Source organism: Drosophila kikkawai, chromosome X, assembly GCF_030179895.1.
Source record: "Drosophila kikkawai strain 14028-0561.14 chromosome X, DkikHiC1v2, whole genome shotgun sequence".
Lineage (NCBI taxonomy): Eukaryota > Metazoa > Arthropoda > Insecta > Diptera > Drosophilidae > Drosophila > Drosophila kikkawai.
Genome location: NC_091733.1, coordinates 23,664,502 through 23,683,377, shown reverse-complemented (window position 1 = coordinate 23,683,377; position 18,876 = coordinate 23,664,502). Strand labels below are relative to the sequence as shown.

Here is an 18,876-nt window from a genome sequence, read left to right as displayed (position 1 = left end):
GATAAAGCTCTTAAAGTGTAAGTAAAAACAAGGTTTTATTATTATATATTTTATTATAACATTATATATTATTATTATTTATTATTATGGATGACAAATCCAGGTTGTTAATGATAATGATGAACAATCTAGGCAAGCCACCATTAATATAATTCATTTTATAATAATTAATTTTTCTCATATTAAGGGCGTTTTGCTTCCTTAAGTTTATTTCTTAATATAAAGGCAAATTACACTTGTTTTTCTGGTCAAATTTCCATTAAAAGCCATAGCGAATTGGCTCTTAAATTGTCTTTCGTGTGCACATATAATTCCCAACTGGTTCTAGCATTCCTGGAGTGAAGTAATGGTAGCCAGCCTTAGGTTTATACAGTGGCAAGTGTATGTGTGTGTGTGTATTGGTTGTGATTTTATGTGGTATTGTATGTGTTACTTACATATGTGCTTGTGAATGTTTTTAAAATTTGAAAAATTTTTTAAATTTTAGAAAACACTCAAAAAGTCTTAAGAGTAAGAAAATCTTTCTTAAGTTAAAAAAAAAATGCACTTTAATATATTTTTTGGGCAAATAATCCTAAAACAAGACCATTTTTCTAGACTCAACAAAAATTGCCCTAAATTTTAGTTTATTATATTAATTTTTAGTTTATTTTTCTGATTTTACAGATTATTTTTTTCTGAAATCTAAGGCGTCTAGCTTTTGGCTCCTTTTTAAGTGCAATTTTCTAAATATTTTATTAAAGGTAAAAATTTTTACAAGTGTATTAACCCCATTACGGCCTTATCTGGTTGATGGCGTCGTTTCCATTCGTGAGCCCATTTTTCTTTCGATGATAATGATATCTCGCACGGGAGTCTATGGGTGTATTCGTAGGTAGATAACACCCACTCTTTCGTGGCACATTCGCAGCGAATTCTGGCAGAGATCGAGAGTGGAGTGGCTCACATAATTAATATTTTTATTAGTAGGCCCTTTCCAGTTGCGTTTTATGGAGAGCCGGCGAAGAGTTCGCTGGGTTAGTACCAAATACTCAATAGTGGGGCAATGTGTGCTCGCTATCGCACATAGATTTCACGGCCGCCTAAAGCTGGGAGGAGGAGGAGCAGCAGGAGGAGGAGGAGTAGCAGCAGTATCTAAACTGAGTCCATGTCCATGAGGTGTAATCAGCGCGCAAAAGTGCCCATGTGTGCGGGTATGACTACCACGCCGAGGAAGGCTCTCTTAATCATTTCCAACGTTCTGCGTTCAGTGTGTGTTTAGGGCGGTGTTCTGGCAGCATTAAAAAATAATACAAATTGAATCAATTTTTGAATTCTCTACCTCCTCCTTCCCCCCTTCTAACCATGTCCTTTACCAAGGCCTTGTCGCGGGAGATCATTCCAGACCAGGCAGAGGAACAGGAGCCGGCCAAGTCCACCACCATAATCAAGTATGAGAAGTCGTCGTGTCTGTTTTGCAACGAATGGTTTGATGCGCAGACTTTTACGGTAAGAGTAACTGCCTCCTCGATCTTCCACCTGATTCTATATACTTGTTGCCCCACAGGAGCACTTGATCCACTGCGGCCAGGTCTTGGAAGAGTGCCCCAAGGGCTGCCTGGCCTTTATTCCACGCATCCGCATGCGCTCTCATTTGAAAGAATGCCCACGGGCCAAGCAGCAGCAGCAGCTCCTCAATGGCCAGCGGCTGAGTGCCAGCATGGATAGGCTGGACCAGCAGCAGTCCGATCATCGCCTGCAGGCCTTGGAGCAGGATGTGGGCACCATTCGCTCGGTGCTGAACGAGGAGATACGTCAACGCCTGCATCTCATCACAGATGTGGGTAATATCCGCAAGCAGAACCAGGTGGTGGAGGACTGGAACCGGGACACGGACGAGGTGGTTGGAGGACTGCGTCGCCAAATCGAGGAGGAGGCCTCCCAGAGAGCCTATGCCCTGGAACAGAACCAGCTGGATGTTCAATACTGCTGCAATATCACTCAGGTGGGTTGGTTTTATAATTAAATAAATATAAATCCTTTCTTACTTTACCTTTTCCACCAAAGTCCCTTAAGGAGCAAGTCGAATCCAGGCTAGACGAGGCCCAGAAACTGGTAAATCAACTCTCCCTGGACGTGACCTTCCACCAGAACCAGCTGAACGACAACATCCTCAAGCTGGAGGAGCTTATCTTTGAGAACGAGCGCCAGAATCGGTGAGTGAGCCACTATCTCGGCTTGAAGGCATTTGCTGAAGCCACCTGCAGCGACAAGTTCTTCCAGATCGAGGAGTTCATGCAGCAGATCAACGAGGACATCAAGACCAAGCTGGGCAACAGTGACTATGTCACCACCAAGCAGGCCACCTTGGACTACGAGGTGAAGAATGTGAAGAACATTGTCTGCGAGACGGAGGAGCGTTGCGACAAGCTGGACAGAGCTCTCCACCAGACCATGCAGAATCTGTCGGATTTGGAGAACCAAATGGCCATGCAGCAGCGCATTGCCAGTGTTCAAAATATCAGGGGTAAGGTGTCTTAAGCATACTAAGGGTTTACCTAATCCCAGTGCCTTCTTTAGGTCACTTGATTTGGCGCATCAAGGACTACTCGAAGAAGCTGGACGAGGCCAAGCAGTATGACACCATCCTGCACAGCGCCATGTTCTCCAACAAGGCGTTTGGCTATGCTTTAAGGGTGAGTCTACACTTGTAAAAATAATTTTATAGATTTAAGAAAGATCGCCCGACAAAAATATTGCCCTAAAACTAAGGAAATTTTCATTAGAATTAAGATAATGTGTCCATGTTTTGATGGCCAATTTTGTCGTGAAACCAGGGCGAAGTTGCCCTAAAATTTGGAGCTAAAAATTCCGCACACGTGCGCTTATGATTCCCAACTGGTTCTAACATTTCTGGCAACGTCTCTTCTGCGAATTTCTAAATGTACTTGCAAAAATCGGCTTTTTAAGGGCGATTTTAGGTAAACATTTTTATAAGTGTACCCTCTTTCAAAGCAAACCAAAAACCTAAAGTAATGACTCTTTTAATACCCTGCAGCTGGACATTTACCTGAACGGCAAGGGCACCTGGAAGGGTCGGAATATGATTGCTTGCCTCAATGTCTTATCCGGCGAATATGATCCGCTGTTGGCCTGGCCCTGTCGCCTCCAGGCCGAGATTGTGATCCGTGACCAAAGCTCGAATATGGCCGAGGCCCAGGACTATGTGAAAACGATATTTGTGCGAAAGAAGAGCGATGACTTTATCCAGAGCAACCAGTACTTTCACATACCGCACAAGGTGATCACCAGTCGCAACTATCTGAGGAACGATGCCATGTTCATAGAGGTTCGCATTCTCAAGCTATGATGGAGCCTACTTTTGGGATCCCCCAGAAGAAACATAACAACAACCCCTGTCGCCGATTACTGAGAACAACAACATATGTAATAATTTATTCCAGTGAGAGCAAACTAGAAGTTGAAATCGTTTAATAAACACGATTATGTATAGTATATATGTAAGTGTATAAAATCTTAGTCGCTTCAAAATGCATACATATATAGTGTATATATATAGTTCGGTGTATGTTCGCTGGTTTAAATGCTTTTTAGCGTTAGGCAATAGAGTTACATTTGAGGCACAGGTTGAGACGAATACTAGATTTTAGGTTTTTTTTAATTATAACATTTTATGGGTGTGTGAAAAAACAAGTAGCAAGTGGAACTGGGCGACTCCTTTACATCCTAATGAAGTGGTCGGTCATCTTAATAGATCAGATCCTAAAATTGTCAAACAAACGGACTTGGGAATGGGTCCCGATCAGGTATTATCTGTGAGCACTTAGAGTCTACAAAGTGTGTGTATGCGTATGTATATGCAAGTCATAAAATACAAGGGAAAAAATTGAGGAGATTACATATTCGAATAATTGATTTATCTCTGCGGTTCGATCTGATTTTGGATTTGTTTGTTTTTTTGTTTAAAGAAAGAGATTCTTAAGATGAGCGCTGTTCGCCCACCAGGGCGTAGAGAGCGTGCTTGTAGTGGCCAGAGGTGTCGCCCTGAAAATAAATAATAAATATAATATAATATTTATCGCTTATTGCAACGATAAATTATCTATTTTTATCGATAAACTGCACATACCTTAATCCAGCTCTTCAGCGACTTGCCGTACAAACGCTCGAAAGCCACCTTGATTTCTGTCATATCAATCTGGAATTAAGAATCAGTTTTAAGCAAAAAGAAATTAAGAAAAAGAGACCCTCCTCCTAGCTCTTAATACCTCGCAGCGCGTGATGATGACACGGATCAGCTGAGTGTCGTTGGTGCCAATGCCGGCCATGGACTTGTGCAGTCGCGAGGCAAAGTACTCGGCCTTGTTGGTGACACACTTGTAGATGGCAATCAGGCCCTCCATGATGTCGCCGGAGAACTCCTTCTTGATGGCCTTCTCCAGGGAGTGGCCAGTGATGCTCTCGTACTCTTGGAATATCTATCAAGGTAAAAGGAAAAATATATATATAATAAAAAATAATAATAAAATTAAATGATTCTCTTTACCATTTTCAGCTGCTGATAGTTCCTCTGACAGAGGATCATGTTGAACATGCTCTCGTCGGTGCCCACCCGCAGCTCGCCGGCCTTGAGCAGCTCCCGGGCATCATCCTTGGCCGCAGCGGGATCCACACGTCCGCTTTCGTCTCGGGCCGCCGTGCACAGCGAGGTGAGGAGTCGCTTGAAGTTGCCCGAGGTCTCCGACTTCAGCTCCGACTCCAGGTGAGCGCCGTACACTGGACACAAAAGCTAGAGAATTAATATGTTTCCATGCGAACAACCTACGTTTAACCTACAGCGTAAGTACTGGTTTTTGATGGTATAGATCTCCATGTTGGACAGGGTGCACAGGATCTCAATGAGGACCGTCTCGTCGGTGCCAATTCCGGCCATGGCATCGTTCAGCTCGGCGCAGTAAAAGTCCACAATGGGACGGAGGAGGCCAACGAGCAGCTTCTCAAAGTTGCCGCTCGTCTCCGACTTGATATCCTCGATGAGGTCCTTGCCAAAGTGCGTCTTGAACTGGCGCTGGATCTCCTGGCGCTGCTCGTTCGTCCGCCGGCAAATGATGTTGATCAGGGCATTCTCATCCGTGCCAAAGCCCTTCATGGCCTTGCGTAAGTCGTGGGCATCCTTGACGGGATCAAAGTCCTGCGCCGGCAACACAGTAGGAGTTCCCTGAAAAAAAAGGAGACACACACGAGGGATGGATGAGAATCATTGGATGGTTAAGATCCTTCTTGGGTGACAATGACTGGTGAAATGATTGAATTTTTGTTTTGTGGTGTGGAAACCCGCCCAAAGAGGGTAGCGAGTGGTGCTAATTTTGATGGCCAATTGTCTGATGACCAACCTCTCTGTGAGCTGGAGGGAAAGACCGATGCGCGTGCTCCTGACCATGCCCATGCCCTTGTCCATACCCATAGCCCTGACCATGCCCGTGCCCATAACCATGCCCTTGCCCCTGTCCCTGCCACTGTTGCTGCCCTTGTCCATGCCCATGCCTATAGCCATGTCCATATCCTGGTCCCGCATCATAGCCAGCCGTCATGGCCGGGGTAAATCCACGATCCATGGGATAGGGTGTGTTCGAGACTGGTTGGTATTGGTGGTGGTGGTGGTGCGGCTGCTGTGATGATGCAGATGGATATGGGTGGTTCGAGGTGGGATAGGGAGCCGGAGCAGCCGGATATGGTGCCGACATTGGCGGATAGGGAGCAGGAGTCTGATGGGTGGCAGTGGGTGGTGGGTATGGTGAGTTCTGCTGCATCGGTGGCACCCAACCAGCTCCAAAGGGCGCTCGCGGTGGCTCGTTATTGGAAGTGGGGGGATACTGCGGTGGATATCCTGCTCCAGTACCCTATAAAAGATTATATTTATACAAAGTATTTATTTTTTTAAATGATAAGCTTGCAAAGTCAAGCTTTGATGAAGCTCACGCAACTGAGATTGGAAATGAAATATTAAAGATTTATGTTTTTTTTTTTAAACAAAGAAAAGCCCCTCTTTTAAATTGTAAAAAATAAATATAATATTTTAGAGTCTAGAATATATTATTAATAATATTTATATATATGTATTAAATATGACTTCTAGATCATGCACTTCTCTTTCCATTCTGAATATAATTTTTACATATTTTTTTTAAATATTTTCTAAAATTTATATACAATTTATATACATTTAAACGTGCTTAAATAAGAGTTTGGTGAGTGAATGATGCTTTTAAGGTTTTTAGGCTCGTCTAAAAAGGATTGGCAACTTACGAAGGGATACATTATGAGGGAGATTCTACGCTTTGGGTTTTCCTGTTTTTGGAGATTCAGCTACTGGAAAAGGTACAAGGGAGAAACAGTTAGAATTCAATCAAAAATATTTAACTTAACATAGTAAATACAAGTGTTTTTGGAAGGTAACACGACATAGCAGTCGCAGCCACCTGATATAGTTTGTTGTTTTTTTAGAGTTTAATATGACTCCGGTGGTATTATGTCACCTATGTTACACCCAAATATCACGCTGATTAATTTGTCTGCTAATTAAAGAGACCCTGGAATTATGCGTACAGCCATCAATATTTGCTCTACTTATTTATATACAAAAAAACTAAATATAACCAATTAATTTTCAAGAAAAAACTAAATGTAGGTTTTTGAATCTAAATATAAATTATTTAACATATTTTTAAAGAGTTTTTCCTGAATAAACAAGTAATATTAATGCCGAATAAATAATTTAAAAGCTAAATATAACTAATTAATTTCGTAAGAAAAATTAAAAGTCTAAATAAAAATTATGTAAAATATTTTCAAAGACCTTTTCCTCAAGAAACAAGTAATAATCACATCTAATAAATAATTTTAAAGCTAAATATAACTAATTAATTTGGTAACAAAAATTAAAAGTCGAAATAAAAATGATTTAAAATATTTTCAAAGACCTTTTCCTCAAGAAACAAGTAATAATCACATCTAATAAATATTTTAATAGCTGTCTTGGGAATTTTATTAAAGTCAACAAGTATTTTTCAAAGAATCCCAATCCCCCTTTAATAATTTAAAGCTACTCAACGTTTCAATTTCAACGTCACTGTGAAAGTTGGCATTCGTGTTTTGTATTCGTTATTTCCCAGCAGCGTCAGAAGCTACTATTAATACATACAAGCCAAATGCGAATGATGAGTCAGCCCTTAGGGCCGAGTTTACTGCTTATGAGCCTTGTTTGTTTGTATCTTGATGTCGTGTATTGTATATATTCAGACACGTAGGCGCCGAAGTCATTAGGGGGAATATGCCGAAAACAAAAGTCGGAAATGAAAGTTCATACGGGCGAACTACAGTAGCTTCTAAATATTATAATATTTTATATTTTTAAATTTAATATAAAAAAAGAAATAACCATGAACCCAAATGTGCTGGCAAACGATCTTTAAGGGCTCCGAAAACACATGAAATTGTTTGTTGCAATCTCAAGATATAATTTTGAATATTAAAGCCTTAAAACCTATATAGAATTTGTAACAATTTTAAATAAAATAAATAATTTCAATATAAAACATTTTAAAACAAATTAAAAACCAAATAATAAATCATAAATTGAAGGAATCATTTGGGTTAGCTTTAAAATAAGTAAATCATTAATTTTTAAGAGTTATAAAAATATCTAAATATATAAAAATTGCAACAATATTAATCAAAATTCAACATAAATAAGCTAATCTTTGGTTCATTAAATTGTGTGCTCACTGTAAGCCCTGCGGGGTATACAATGTATGAAATTTAATCAGTTGGGTTTGCCGAAGAATTTATGTTTTCGCTAGTCTTCGATTTTTGGAGCTTTTGTACATATGTATGTACAAGAGTATGTATGCCTTTGTTTATGAACTATTCGATTTTATTTGGGATAACCCGGCAGCTCATATTTAATAAGTATGTACACTTGTGTTTTTTTATACTACAAATGCGTGCCAAGAAACGATACTAAGAAAAGGGGTAAACAAATTAGTTATTTTAAAAATTTACAAGATTTCTAAAAAGCAGAAAATGTGATATAAAAGCCTTAATAAATTAACTAGATTGAAGATTAAAGCAGACCCAACTTGGCATTTAAAATCCCAAAAGATAAGCTTTAATATTCCTAATTGTTTAATGATTTTTGTTTAATAAACAATTCTTTATAATATGTAAGCTTCATTCGTCTTTCGGCAGAAACTGCCAGAACTTGACTCACTATCGACGGGGGAAATGTATTTCATGATATACATTTGTTTTGCAACAAGAGCCGGGAGCTGTTGCCATCCCAAGATGATTCATCTTACACTCAACCACATTTTCCTCCTGCCCCTCCCCCCGGCAGACCCACATGCCACATTATCAGATATCTGATGTGCAACGGCCATCGGCATTATCACAGAGTTCTAAATAGTAATTATTTTGTTGCAAGGTCGCAAATCAACAGATGGGCACCCCTGCCTGTGTGTGTGTGTGTGTGTGACTTGGAGATACAATTGTATCTTAAAGATACGAATCGAGTGCTTCCAATGCTGTAACACCGACGACGTCGTACGATACACGTCTTTGCCCAGTAGATACACACGTCCGCGTACATAAATATGTATGCCTCTGCGGAGATTAGATGGGCGCAATATATGTCTCACACACAGAGTTTGTTTTATAAATTAAAGGCAGCTCTCTCTCGCTTTATTATGGCACACACACGTCCCAGGCGACCCGAAAAGAATGCGAATGCCACGGTTAAAGTGAGTCGAAGACCATGGCTAATTCGCACTATTTAAATATGCATAAACCTTTTAATTACTTTAAGTATCTTCAACACCAGACGACGACGACGCGACGACGACTTGCTTGAGTACTTTACAATGTCGAGGCTTTTTTTATCAACTGACCTACCACCAGGGAGGGACAACCACCTGTTGCCGTTTGATAACTCAATTGCGTGTCCCTCTAATCGATAACGATCACTGTTTGAATCTAGCGCCCAAAAATACTACAAAGAGCGAATAAAATACCAAATCGTTCGATGATTTTGAAGCCTATCGATTTTTATAGTGTGAACGGTTGAGAATTATTTTAAAATTAAATAAAGAAATACGTTTATTTATAAATAAATAAATAACAAATAAAATACATAGTGAAATTACCAACACCTCAGATAAAGAAAATGCAAAAGTGTGTGCCAATGCAAAAGTTCGGTATTTTGTGTATTTCCCTAAAACGGTCACACGTTGCCCACAACCAAAATGCGGTCACACAGGCGGCCAGTTGTTTTGTTTTTTGAAATGAAAAGGACATTCTTGCCGTATTTACATCTTTCCTATTGTGCGATGGCAACGTAAACCAGGACTACAATCTCCACGTCATGTTCCTTAGGATCACCTTGAACAGCCTTGTTGCATCGCTCGTAATTGTCGTCCTGGCCGTGTACTGGTACCGGCTTCCTGCAAAAAATGGTAAGTTGTGCGAAAAGTGACAGAGATTACCCAATTTCCCAACACCTCGTGTCCCATAGCCAAGCAAAAGGTGGCCAGGAGACCGCCCCCCGACCCTGAGGATCCCCTGCCACCGTCCAATTCACCGTTGCACCAATTCTCCCGCTCGGCCATCTGCTCCGACCACAATGTGTGCAGCCTGCTGGCGAAGAACACCCTGGAAAGGGGCGGCAGCGCAGTGGATGCTGCCCTCGCTGCCCTGATCTGCAATGGTCTGGTGGGGATGCAGAGCATGGGACTCGGCGGCGGCATGCTGATGAACATCTACGTGCACGAAGAGCGCAAATCGTACAGCATCCTGGCGCGTGAAATAGCCCCGCTGGCGCTGCGCTCTGGAAACTTCTCCACTTTCCGCGACGAGCAGGAGTTCAGAAAGTCCAGCTGGTCCATTGCCGTGCCAGCGGAATTGGCTGGCTATGCCCAGGCCCATCAGCGATTCGGGAGGCTGCCGTGGTCGGACCTGGTCCAGCCAACGGTGGAGCTCTGCCGCAGTGGCTATCGCCTCTACAAGCATCAGTACGATGCCCTAATCCTAAACCAGGAGATGGTCCAGGGCGACCCACGGCTGCGAGGGATGTTTATAGATTCGAATTCCGGGCAGTTCTGGCCCATTGGTCATCTCATTCAGCCGCCGGCACAATTGTGCGCCACCTATGAGCGACTGGCCCGCGAAGGACCTCTTAGTTTCTACAATGGCTCTATAGCCGAGGATCTGCTAGCCGACTTGGCGGATGTGGGCAGTGCTATTACCCGGGAGGATTTAAACCGCGCCGATGCCCAGCTAAGCAGGGCACTGGTGATGCCGCTGGATGAGTATGATCTGCATTTAACTCCGCCACCGGGCAGTGGTCACATCCTGGGCTTCATCATGAACATTCTGTGCGAGTTCCGAGCGGATTTCGCCAGCAACCCCAAAATGGAAGCCCGGGATATACATCGAATGGTGGAGGCCATGAAGTTTGGCTTCGTCAAGCGCTGGCAACTGGACGAATCGGCCAACAGAGAGGTGAGTCTTTGTCTCTTTCTTTGATTTTCCCTCTCCTTCACATTCGAGCTCTTAAGAACTATCATTTTTTCTAGCTCCTGGAGAGCCTGACCAGCCCTGAATGGGCCCAGCTGGTGGCAGCACAAATCAATGACTCGCAGACCTTTAATAACTCCGAGTTCTATGGCGACTCTCTGGGAATACAGATACGGGATGAGCAAGGCACCGCCCACACCTCGGTGCTCCATGGCAATGATGCTGTTTCGGTCACCAGTTCTATTAATTTCTAGTAAGTTTTAATATCTCTCTTACATTTTATCTTCTATTTTATACTTAAATTCCTTTCCTTTCCCTTTTCCAGCTTTGGCAGTGGACGCACTGGCCGCCGCACAGGTGTGCTGTTCAACAATGCCATGTCGGACTTTTCCTTTGAGCAGCTTAAAAATTATTTCGATTTACCTTTTGTGCCTGGAACAAATGGCATTGCTCCCTCGGCTCGTCCCATGTCCTCCATGTGTCCTGTCATCGTCACGGAGCGTTCGTCGGGCCAAGTCCGTTTGGTTGTGGGCGCCGCTGGTGGCACCAAAATCATCTCCGCCCTGCTGCCCCTGCTCGTGCGCAATCTCTGGCAGGGAGCAAGCATTAAGGCAGCCATTGATGCCAGTCGCCTGCATCACCAGATGCTGCCCAATGTTTTGTTTTATGAATATGGCCTGGTTCAGGATCAAGTGAAAGACCTGCAGGCCAAGGGTCATCGTTGCGAGCGTTATGAGCAGCGTGGCTCAGTGATTTGTGGCATCGCACAACAGAATGACAGCGTCTGGGTGAACTCGGACTTCCGGAAGCCAGGAGGAGTAGCGGGATTTTGAGGAGGCTGGATGCTGTTCGGGGTGAGTAACATTGAAATCTTTTGAATTATTGAATAAGTATATGAGTTTGGGTTCTTCTTTTCTTGAAGAGAGCTCGTTGAATTACTTTACTGAAAAATATTATAAAACTAGTCGCTCTTTCATGACCTTTGGTAGCTTTATTTATATAAATCAAAGCTAGATAAATACAGTCGGGGTAGTTGGTGCAATGCTTACAATTGCTAGATATTGATAGTTATAACAACAAAGGGTATATATATTTACCTGTAGTTCTTTTAAGTAGGAAATGAAAGCATTTCTCTGCTTTCTTTTATTTGCTAGATACCGAATATTTAATTTAGAATGCCAGAAAACTTCAAATTACAGATGCTTAATCGATATTTTATGCAAAAACATAATTAAATCAGTATTTAATTTATTTATATATTATATATATTCATATGTGCGATAAGTTTATATTTTGTTTGATATATCAGAACAAATATATAAAAAGGTTTACCATAATTTAGATTTGTCCAATATATTAAAAAACGTTTTTCCGTAGATTCTTTTTCGATAATAATCGATAATCGAAATTGTAACATTAAGTGCAATATTTTTTGATATTTTTATCCTCGATACATCAAAGTTTGCGATATTTTGAATATGATATTGAGCGCAAAATAAACTTTAAAATATTTTAAGCTTCAATACATCAAGGTTTGCGATATTTTCAAAATTATATAAAATTATAATATAAATATAAAAATATTTTTATAGACATATTTTAGAGATAATCCAAATATATATCAACGCTAAATGCAATATTATTATTATAATTATTAGTTAAATCAATTTCGATAGATATTCATCGATATTTACATCCCTAAAAGAAATACCTGATAAAAAAGAACGCTATTCTGGCACAACATCGTCAATCAATCACCAAGGTTCTTTTATCAGTCTCCGCAAGCACATGATAATTACATGCAATGTTTGTAATCATGATTATAAGGCTGATTTAGCTGAACTTAAGTACTTTTCAACCCATAATTATTTATAAATAATTAAGTATTTAATCTCCAAAGAAGCTCGAAGAATGACTTGATGTAATACCAAAAGCATAACCATTGAGTATATTCAATGCCAAAAAGCATTCCACATCCAAATGGGGAAAGTTTCCAAATGTTGTCAAAGTTCTGACGAAAGCGAAAACCCGAAAACCCAATAATAAAATGCAACCATAAAATAAGCTCTACGTGCTGACTTTCTCCTTGGTTTTCTCCAATGTCTCATGCATGCACGATTGATTTATTGTATTTTTTTTAAGAATAGTGTGTTTGCAGTAACTTAATAATAATTTAAATAATATACCTAAGTGGAAACTCTCTCTCTCTCTTAGACAGACGTGTAAAAGTGTTTCCTGTTGTTGCTGCGACAACAAATAAATAGCGTAATATATAAGAATGTTGCAACAATGCCCAAGGTATTTAGCGCCATTGAAAAGGCCAGCAGATACTTCCATTTCAAGCGAATTGATCCGCATCCATCGGTGCTGCAAGGCAATGAACATATATATTTTAATATAGAGCATACAATCACAGCTTTGAAACTTACTCTTTCTGGACACTCGCCTCCTCCAGGGCAAGTGCTGGCGAAGGTGTTGCATCTTCGTCGCCTTCCGAAAAGCAGGTACAGTTCTGGTAGCTCAACAGCGAACTGGTCGCCGGTCCGCAAGCTCCCTCCCCGGATGGGGACGAGGTCAGCTCTGCAAACTCTATGGCCGCACAGACCAAAGCCAGGCAGCAAAAGATCAGCGTCAGGGCAGAGAACACATAGGACTCGGCCAGGAGGACCTTGTAGCAGCTATTGCCTGGCCTGTGCTGTTCGCTCTTTGCATTTCTCCGGTGCAGTATCAGACCCGCAATGCTGGCCAGGAGTAGCTATGTGGCGGAGGTGTTGATTATTAGTATATATTTCGGGTATTTAGATAGACGAATAACCTACAGACAAACCGCTCAGGTAGGGATTTATCAATATGGATGCATTGGGCGCCAGGATGAGTATCCAAACGGCCAGTCCAGTGATTAGCAGTCCCACCGCCAATTGCATGATCAGCAGCTGTCGCGAAATGTTTAGATTTCGGATGTGCCTCGAGTAAGCAGCTTGGAGACCTTTAAGAAAAAAATTTTAAAATTAATATGGGTTTATGTATTTCTTATTTATTTTATTTTAAATATATACAAAATTAGTTTTTAATTTTATATACCTAATTAAAATCTCTAAAATCACAAGAGGTATCTTAATATTTGAGAATTTTTACACAAATTAAAATAATATTATATTTTGTAAATCTGAATTTTTTATTTTACATTTAAAAAACATCAAAATTTTGGTAAATTTTTAAGCATTTTAGTAATTACAAAATTTGAAAAAAATGCTCCCCCCTTTTTTTTTTTTTGATAAGTTTTTGAAAAAACATTTAAATTCTAAAAATTTATATTTTGGCTTAGTTATAAATTTTAAAATTTAAATTTTTCTGAAAACGTTTTTGTGTTAGTTTTTATAAAATTAATAAATCTGCTTACTAAATTTAAGTTTATTTGAAATTTCATTTTTGGCTCAATTTTGACAATTTTAATGATGTAACCCCTTATAAAATTTTTAGAAAAAATTATAAAAATTTATTTTCCCTCTGACATGGCTAGTAAGACTCGCCTTTTGATGCTGATCAAGAATATATATGATTTATAGGGTCGGAAATGACTCCTTCACCACCTAAACAACTTCCGACTGAAATTAGATTTCCCTGCAAGGGTATCAAAATTCGTTATGATATATCACTTAAAAATATTGCGATTTTTATCATGTCAAAAATATCGTTAACATTGATTTAAAGAATTTGTAGGTATCTAAAAATATGGCATTTAACGGCCAAAAATATAGATTTTATGGAAAACTATTGGCGGAATGTTAAATGATTTGTCTTTTTAATTTTTAATTTAAGAGGAGTCATGTCAACAATTTAAATACCGAATTTCAGGTCTTGTCTTTTGACTTTTGACTTTTTTTTAACGGAATTAATTATGATTAAATTTTTAAATTAAAAGTAACATACTGTCATGGTTCTTGTGATTCACAACTATCATCCGGCTGTGCCTCAGGCTGTTCCTGGTCGGCGTATGTCGTCCGGCTATCTTCATGCCCTTCATGTTCTGCGGCACCGTGGTGCTCATGTAGACGGCCTAAAGAAGATCAAGTGATTAATAATCAAGAAAGCTTAGTTAATACGAGAAAGCTAACTCACCTGCGACGGCTGCGGTGCATCCAGGTCGCTGAGGGGAATCTGCTCGTAGGTGGTGACATACTGCAGTGGTGCCTCATCGCCGGCAGGAGCAGTAGCAGTAGCAGTTACAGGCACGATCGCTGGAACTGGGGCAGCTTTTATCACCGGGTGGGGATCATGCTGGAGCAGATTCTGGTACATGGGCTCCGATTTGATGGCCGGCACGTGCGCTGACGCTGACGCCACCGGTGGTGACTCATAGTTGTTTATGCCAAAGAACTTGGACTTGGCATCATTAAGGGCCGCCTTAACAGCAGCTATGCTGTGACTGGTGCCGCTGCCATTAAGTTCCGGCTCCAACTCCAGCTCGGCCTGCTGCTGCTGCTGCTGCTGCCTCTGCTGGGTGACGCCCAGGTTGTCGTAGGTGCTAACGGGACGGATTGTTGACGATGGCATGACTGCTAAGCTGCCTAGGGCATTCTGGAGGGGCAAGTGAACGCTGGAAGGCCAATTGAGCCAGGCGGAGGCACCGCCTCAGGTGCTAGGGACATTTTCCCATAGACAGCATAACCTGAAATGAGGAAGATTGAGGATGATGAGTTGAGTTTAGGCAAAGACAGACTATTTATATATTCCTTTTGTGGTGTTGAAAATGTTTAAACTGATATTATTATAGCCTTTGGTTAAGATTTCAAGGGAATTACTATAAAATTTCCAGGAAAAACCTAGGAATATGTTTATGAATACTTCTAAATAGTTAAAGAATAGCGCTAGGTTCAGTCAGACCTGCTAGAATTTTGTTTATCCTAACATTATTTTAGCCTTTGGTAAAGATTTCAAGGGAAATTCTATAAAAAACCCTGAAAAACCCTAGAAATAATTTCATGTATAGCACTTTTGTTATTGTAGAAAGTTGCCTTATAGCCAAATCTTTGCTGTAAAGCTATAACTAACTTTTACATTTGTCATTTTCCTGTGCTTTCATCAGATCTCAGATCTCTGGGGTCTTTTTTTTTCCGGTTTCTCAAATAGGTCGTTGGCATCCACCGGCCAAGTGAGTGGTGGAAATTGTTAGTTGTTATTCACAAATTCCAGAGAACGACCAGCAGGCCCGCTTGGGTTTGTCAAGTCAATGGAATTTTCGAATTTCTGAATTATGGACTCTCTCTGTATGTTATGGGCCGCTGAACAGGCTTCCGTTCCGTTTCGTTTGGATCGCAGATAAACAGATATATGGCAATGCTATATATCCGAATCTGTGATTGCCAAACTTTGCTTTTTTTGATCTATTTAGAGCGACGATGGCCTCGCGGCAGTGCCAACAAACTGTGTGTTACAACTTTATAAAGAGCAGAAGCACAACTCTCGTACCGCCACAAAGTGAAAAAGCCAAAAGTCGGAATGGAATCTCTTCTCCTCTCTTCGATGGCGTGGATTGGCTTGGACTGGAGTGGATATTGCAGTACAGTGGAGGCGGGTGGCAAACGGGAAAAGAACGAAATAAAAAATGAAAACAAATCCAAAAGCAAAACGCGAACCGCGCCGAACACTGCCCACTGCAACTGTACGCACCAAGAGGCGAAAACAAACTAAAAATAATTCTCACCAGCCCGCCGCCGTCCGTCGATCGAGCGCTTAAAGCGAACCATTTCCATTTCCATTTATCCGTTGCTACTCTCCTAAAAAGTAAAAAACGGTCGCCTGCTTACCTGCGCTGGCCAAGAGCGCACATACACACTCGCACACACGAACACTCGTTGCTCCCACAGACACATTTAAGCCGCTCACAGACGCACGCCTCCATGCTCTCCAGAAGCCAGAAGCGGAGAAAGAAGCCGAATCTGAGGCTGAGATCGGGAGAGCAGCAAAAATTTAGATACTTTTCTACCCTGCAGTTGGGTAGAGCAAAGGTATGCTGCGATCGAGCAAAGATATGCACTGGGCTATGAATGAACACCGAATGAACATTTCAGAGAATGAATAAAAATGAATAAAATGAATACAAATAAGATGCTTAAACTGAGGGAACAACTGAGTGAACAAATGTGATCTGGCAGCAGGTAATAACAATTGAGTGAATAAGTGAGCAATCTAACCGAGAGCAACTGAGTGAAGAAATGGGTGAATTGGGTAAATGAATGAATGAATAAATAAATAAGTAACTATAAATTTAACGGAGCTGAGTAAATATAAGAACATTATAACAAAAATAAAAATAAAAATAATATAAATTCAAATAAAACAAATTTAAAATTATATTAAAATACCATTAATAAAAATATTTGTAAAAAAATTGAATAAACACATCAGTTAAGAACTTGGTAAATTGAATAATGAACTGAGTAAACAACTGAACTGACCTAAGCAAGGAAACAAAGTGAATGAATTTTTTTACTAAGAGAAAATTCAAAATTGAGTAATTAAACTGTGGCCTAGTCTTAACAGTTAACAGCAATCAATAATTTATAACAATTTAATGAAATAAACAATTGAATGAATAAGTGAATGAGCAAATGGAATTAGCCTCTGCACCAAAACCTGGCAAATTAAATCATTTATTTCTCTTAACGTGATTTTAAATTATATTGATTTGTATGATATGATATCCACCAATCAATAATTTACAAACCAGTAAACAATTGAAAAAAAGAACTGATTCAATAAATTAGTGAACAACTAATGAACCACTAATATTCCCTAAGACAGAAATAAAAATCAATAAGTTGGTGAACTCGCTTATTCAAGGGATCCTCTTAACCTATCCATCAGTAAGGATAATCTCTAGATCTTAATAGATTTACCTAGGAAAGCAAGACCAAAAGAGAGTCTGAACCTGGATAAAAAACCCATGGTGTCCCAAAAAAGTTCAGGAAGGTGCCTTAGAACCTACCATCCAAATGATGGTTAATGCCATAAAGGTGCTAAAAACTCAACTGTTTTGTTTTTGTTTTTATTTGTTTGCACAGTTCAACGTTTTACTTACTAAGTAAATGATTCATTTCGCTGTCTTTCACACCGGTTTTTTTTTTCTTCTTAGCTTTATGGTTGCTAATTTTAGAGAGCAAATTCCAAAAAGGGTATGCTCAAAAATGGTAATCGAAAAACAAGCAAATTTCTAACTTGAGAATCTATACAAAAATAGAGGCTGCCTCATGAATTGGGAAATGGTTACCTAAAGGTATTTTCATGACATACAATAGAGCCTGAATTGAAAGGTTAAACTTTTATTTAAAAGTCAAAGTTTTTTATTAAATATATATTCCTCTGCTTTCTATATATATTTAAATCAATACAAAAATAAATGTAATGCTCATCGGACTTAATTGTGGTGTGTAAACTTATATAGTATTCCACTTGTCCATTTATTTATAGATTTGACTTCCTCAGACATGTATTTGCATAACTCACTCTATATACATATATAGATATATGCATTGACGATAGCGGATCTGGCTCAGAAAAACTTGATTGAGGAAAACTGAAAGATTAGTTTACGTTCACAGGCGGAAGTGTCAAGACGCCGGTAGTTTGATCTCTTGGTTGTATTTACATCTGCAGACGATCACACCGGGCTTTTTAATGAGGCTCAACGGTAGCAGATAGTATTTATGATGCTATAAACATACTTTAATTTTAAAACAAATGTCAATAAAATTAGTAGATTAAAAAATAAATATATATTAGTTTGAAAAGAAATCAGTAACAGATGCTGAGTTAACTGAACTTTAACAGCTGGTTGCTAAAACCCTTTGGGAATTCTAAAGCAAAGCATGTTTATAAGGCCCCTATTTACTTATCTTGAAATAAGCCAAATTTGTAGTTTCTATTAAGTTAATAATTATTGATAATTAACTAATTATTGATATTTATTAATAATTTTTTTTATATTAGTTATCGTTTAGATTTAAATTACAAGTTTTATTAAATTTACTTTTACCTAATGATCACCATTTATTTCCCTTTAGTTTAATAGGAAATATTTGCAATTAAATGCAACCTCAAATAACTATGTAACACCTGTAAATATGTTTTATTAGAACCTCTTTTTTATTGTTTATTGTTTATTGTTTTATTTTTAGTTTATGGCCCGCTCTTCTTTGGCCCGTTGAGCGTTGCAAGACCCTCAAAATGTGGCTTTCAGCCGTCATTTTGCCTTTTGTTTTTTTTCGCTTGGCAGCTACTTATTTCAGTTATTTCATTAGTAAAAAG

General features: G+C 39.6%; 4 protein-coding genes across 11 annotated transcripts; 2 read left to right on the top strand and 2 right to left on the bottom strand.

Annotated features, from left to right (window-relative positions):
• The first annotated feature begins 918 nt into the window (after nt 1-918).
• Traf-like (TNF-receptor-associated factor-like) lies at nt 919-3,535 on the top strand. Of its 2 annotated transcripts, none has more exons than XM_017167649.2 (7): nt 919-1,016; nt 1,360-1,488; nt 1,547-1,984; nt 2,047-2,195; nt 2,247-2,506; nt 2,560-2,675; nt 3,038-3,535. In XM_017167649.2, the coding sequence occupies exons 1-7, from the start codon at nt 990-992 to the stop codon at nt 3,347-3,349; spliced, it is 1,431 nt and encodes a 476-aa protein (XP_017023138.1). In that variant the 5' UTR covers nt 919-989; the 3' UTR covers nt 3,350-3,535. The 2 variants fall into 2 exon arrangements, with proteins under 2 accessions (XP_017023138.1, XP_017023139.1); XM_017167650.3 differs by lacking the exon at nt 919-1,016 and adding an exon at nt 1,051-1,193.
• AnxB11 (Annexin B11) lies at nt 3,406-8,955 on the bottom strand. 4 transcript variants are annotated; one of them, XM_017167641.3, is made up of 8 exons: nt 8,858-8,955; nt 6,307-6,369; nt 5,394-5,900; nt 4,837-5,218; nt 4,547-4,776; nt 4,269-4,478; nt 4,130-4,198; nt 3,406-4,044 (listed from the first exon to the last, which is right to left on the bottom strand). In XM_017167641.3, the coding sequence occupies exons 2-8, from the start codon at nt 6,316-6,318 to the stop codon at nt 3,979-3,981; spliced, it is 1,476 nt and encodes a 491-aa protein (XP_017023130.1). In that variant the 5' UTR covers nt 6,319-6,369; nt 8,858-8,955; the 3' UTR covers nt 3,406-3,978. The 4 variants fall into 4 exon arrangements, with proteins under 4 accessions (XP_017023130.1, XP_017023133.1, XP_017023134.1 ...); XM_017167644.3 differs by lacking the exon at nt 5,394-5,900 and having other exon boundaries at nt 8,858-8,953; XM_017167645.3 differs by lacking the exon at nt 5,394-5,900 and having other exon boundaries at nt 6,307-6,366; nt 8,858-8,914.
• A 7-nt stretch (nt 8,956-8,962) lies between these two features.
• Nucleotides 8,963-18,876, top strand: LOC108075221 (glutathione hydrolase 1 proenzyme). 2 transcript variants are annotated; one of them, XM_017167563.3, is made up of 5 exons: nt 8,963-9,509; nt 9,569-10,554; nt 10,629-10,822; nt 10,895-11,423; nt 18,747-18,876. In XM_017167563.3, exons 1-4 carry the CDS (start codon nt 9,419-9,421, stop codon nt 11,400-11,402), a joined length of 1,779 nt encoding a protein of 592 aa, XP_017023052.1. In that variant the 5' UTR covers nt 8,963-9,418; the 3' UTR covers nt 11,403-11,423; nt 18,747-18,876. The 2 variants fall into 2 exon arrangements, with proteins under 2 accessions (XP_017023052.1, XP_017023053.1); XM_017167564.3 differs by lacking the exon at nt 18,747-18,876 and adding an exon at nt 18,040-18,274.
• Nucleotides 12,631-16,783, bottom strand: LOC108075222 (uncharacterized). Of its 3 annotated transcripts, none has more exons than XM_070288476.1 (6): nt 16,274-16,783; nt 14,689-15,238; nt 14,500-14,626; nt 13,389-13,555; nt 12,999-13,324; nt 12,631-12,936 (listed from the first exon to the last, which is right to left on the bottom strand). In XM_070288476.1, the coding sequence occupies exons 2-6, from the start codon at nt 15,121-15,123 to the stop codon at nt 12,780-12,782; spliced, it is 1,212 nt and encodes a 403-aa protein (XP_070144577.1). In that variant the 5' UTR covers nt 15,124-15,238; nt 16,274-16,783; the 3' UTR covers nt 12,631-12,779. The 3 variants fall into 3 exon arrangements, with proteins under 3 accessions (XP_070144577.1, XP_017023054.1, XP_017023055.1); XM_017167565.3 differs by lacking the exon at nt 16,274-16,783 and adding an exon at nt 16,039-16,241; XM_017167566.3 differs by lacking the exon at nt 16,274-16,783 and adding an exon at nt 15,622-15,979.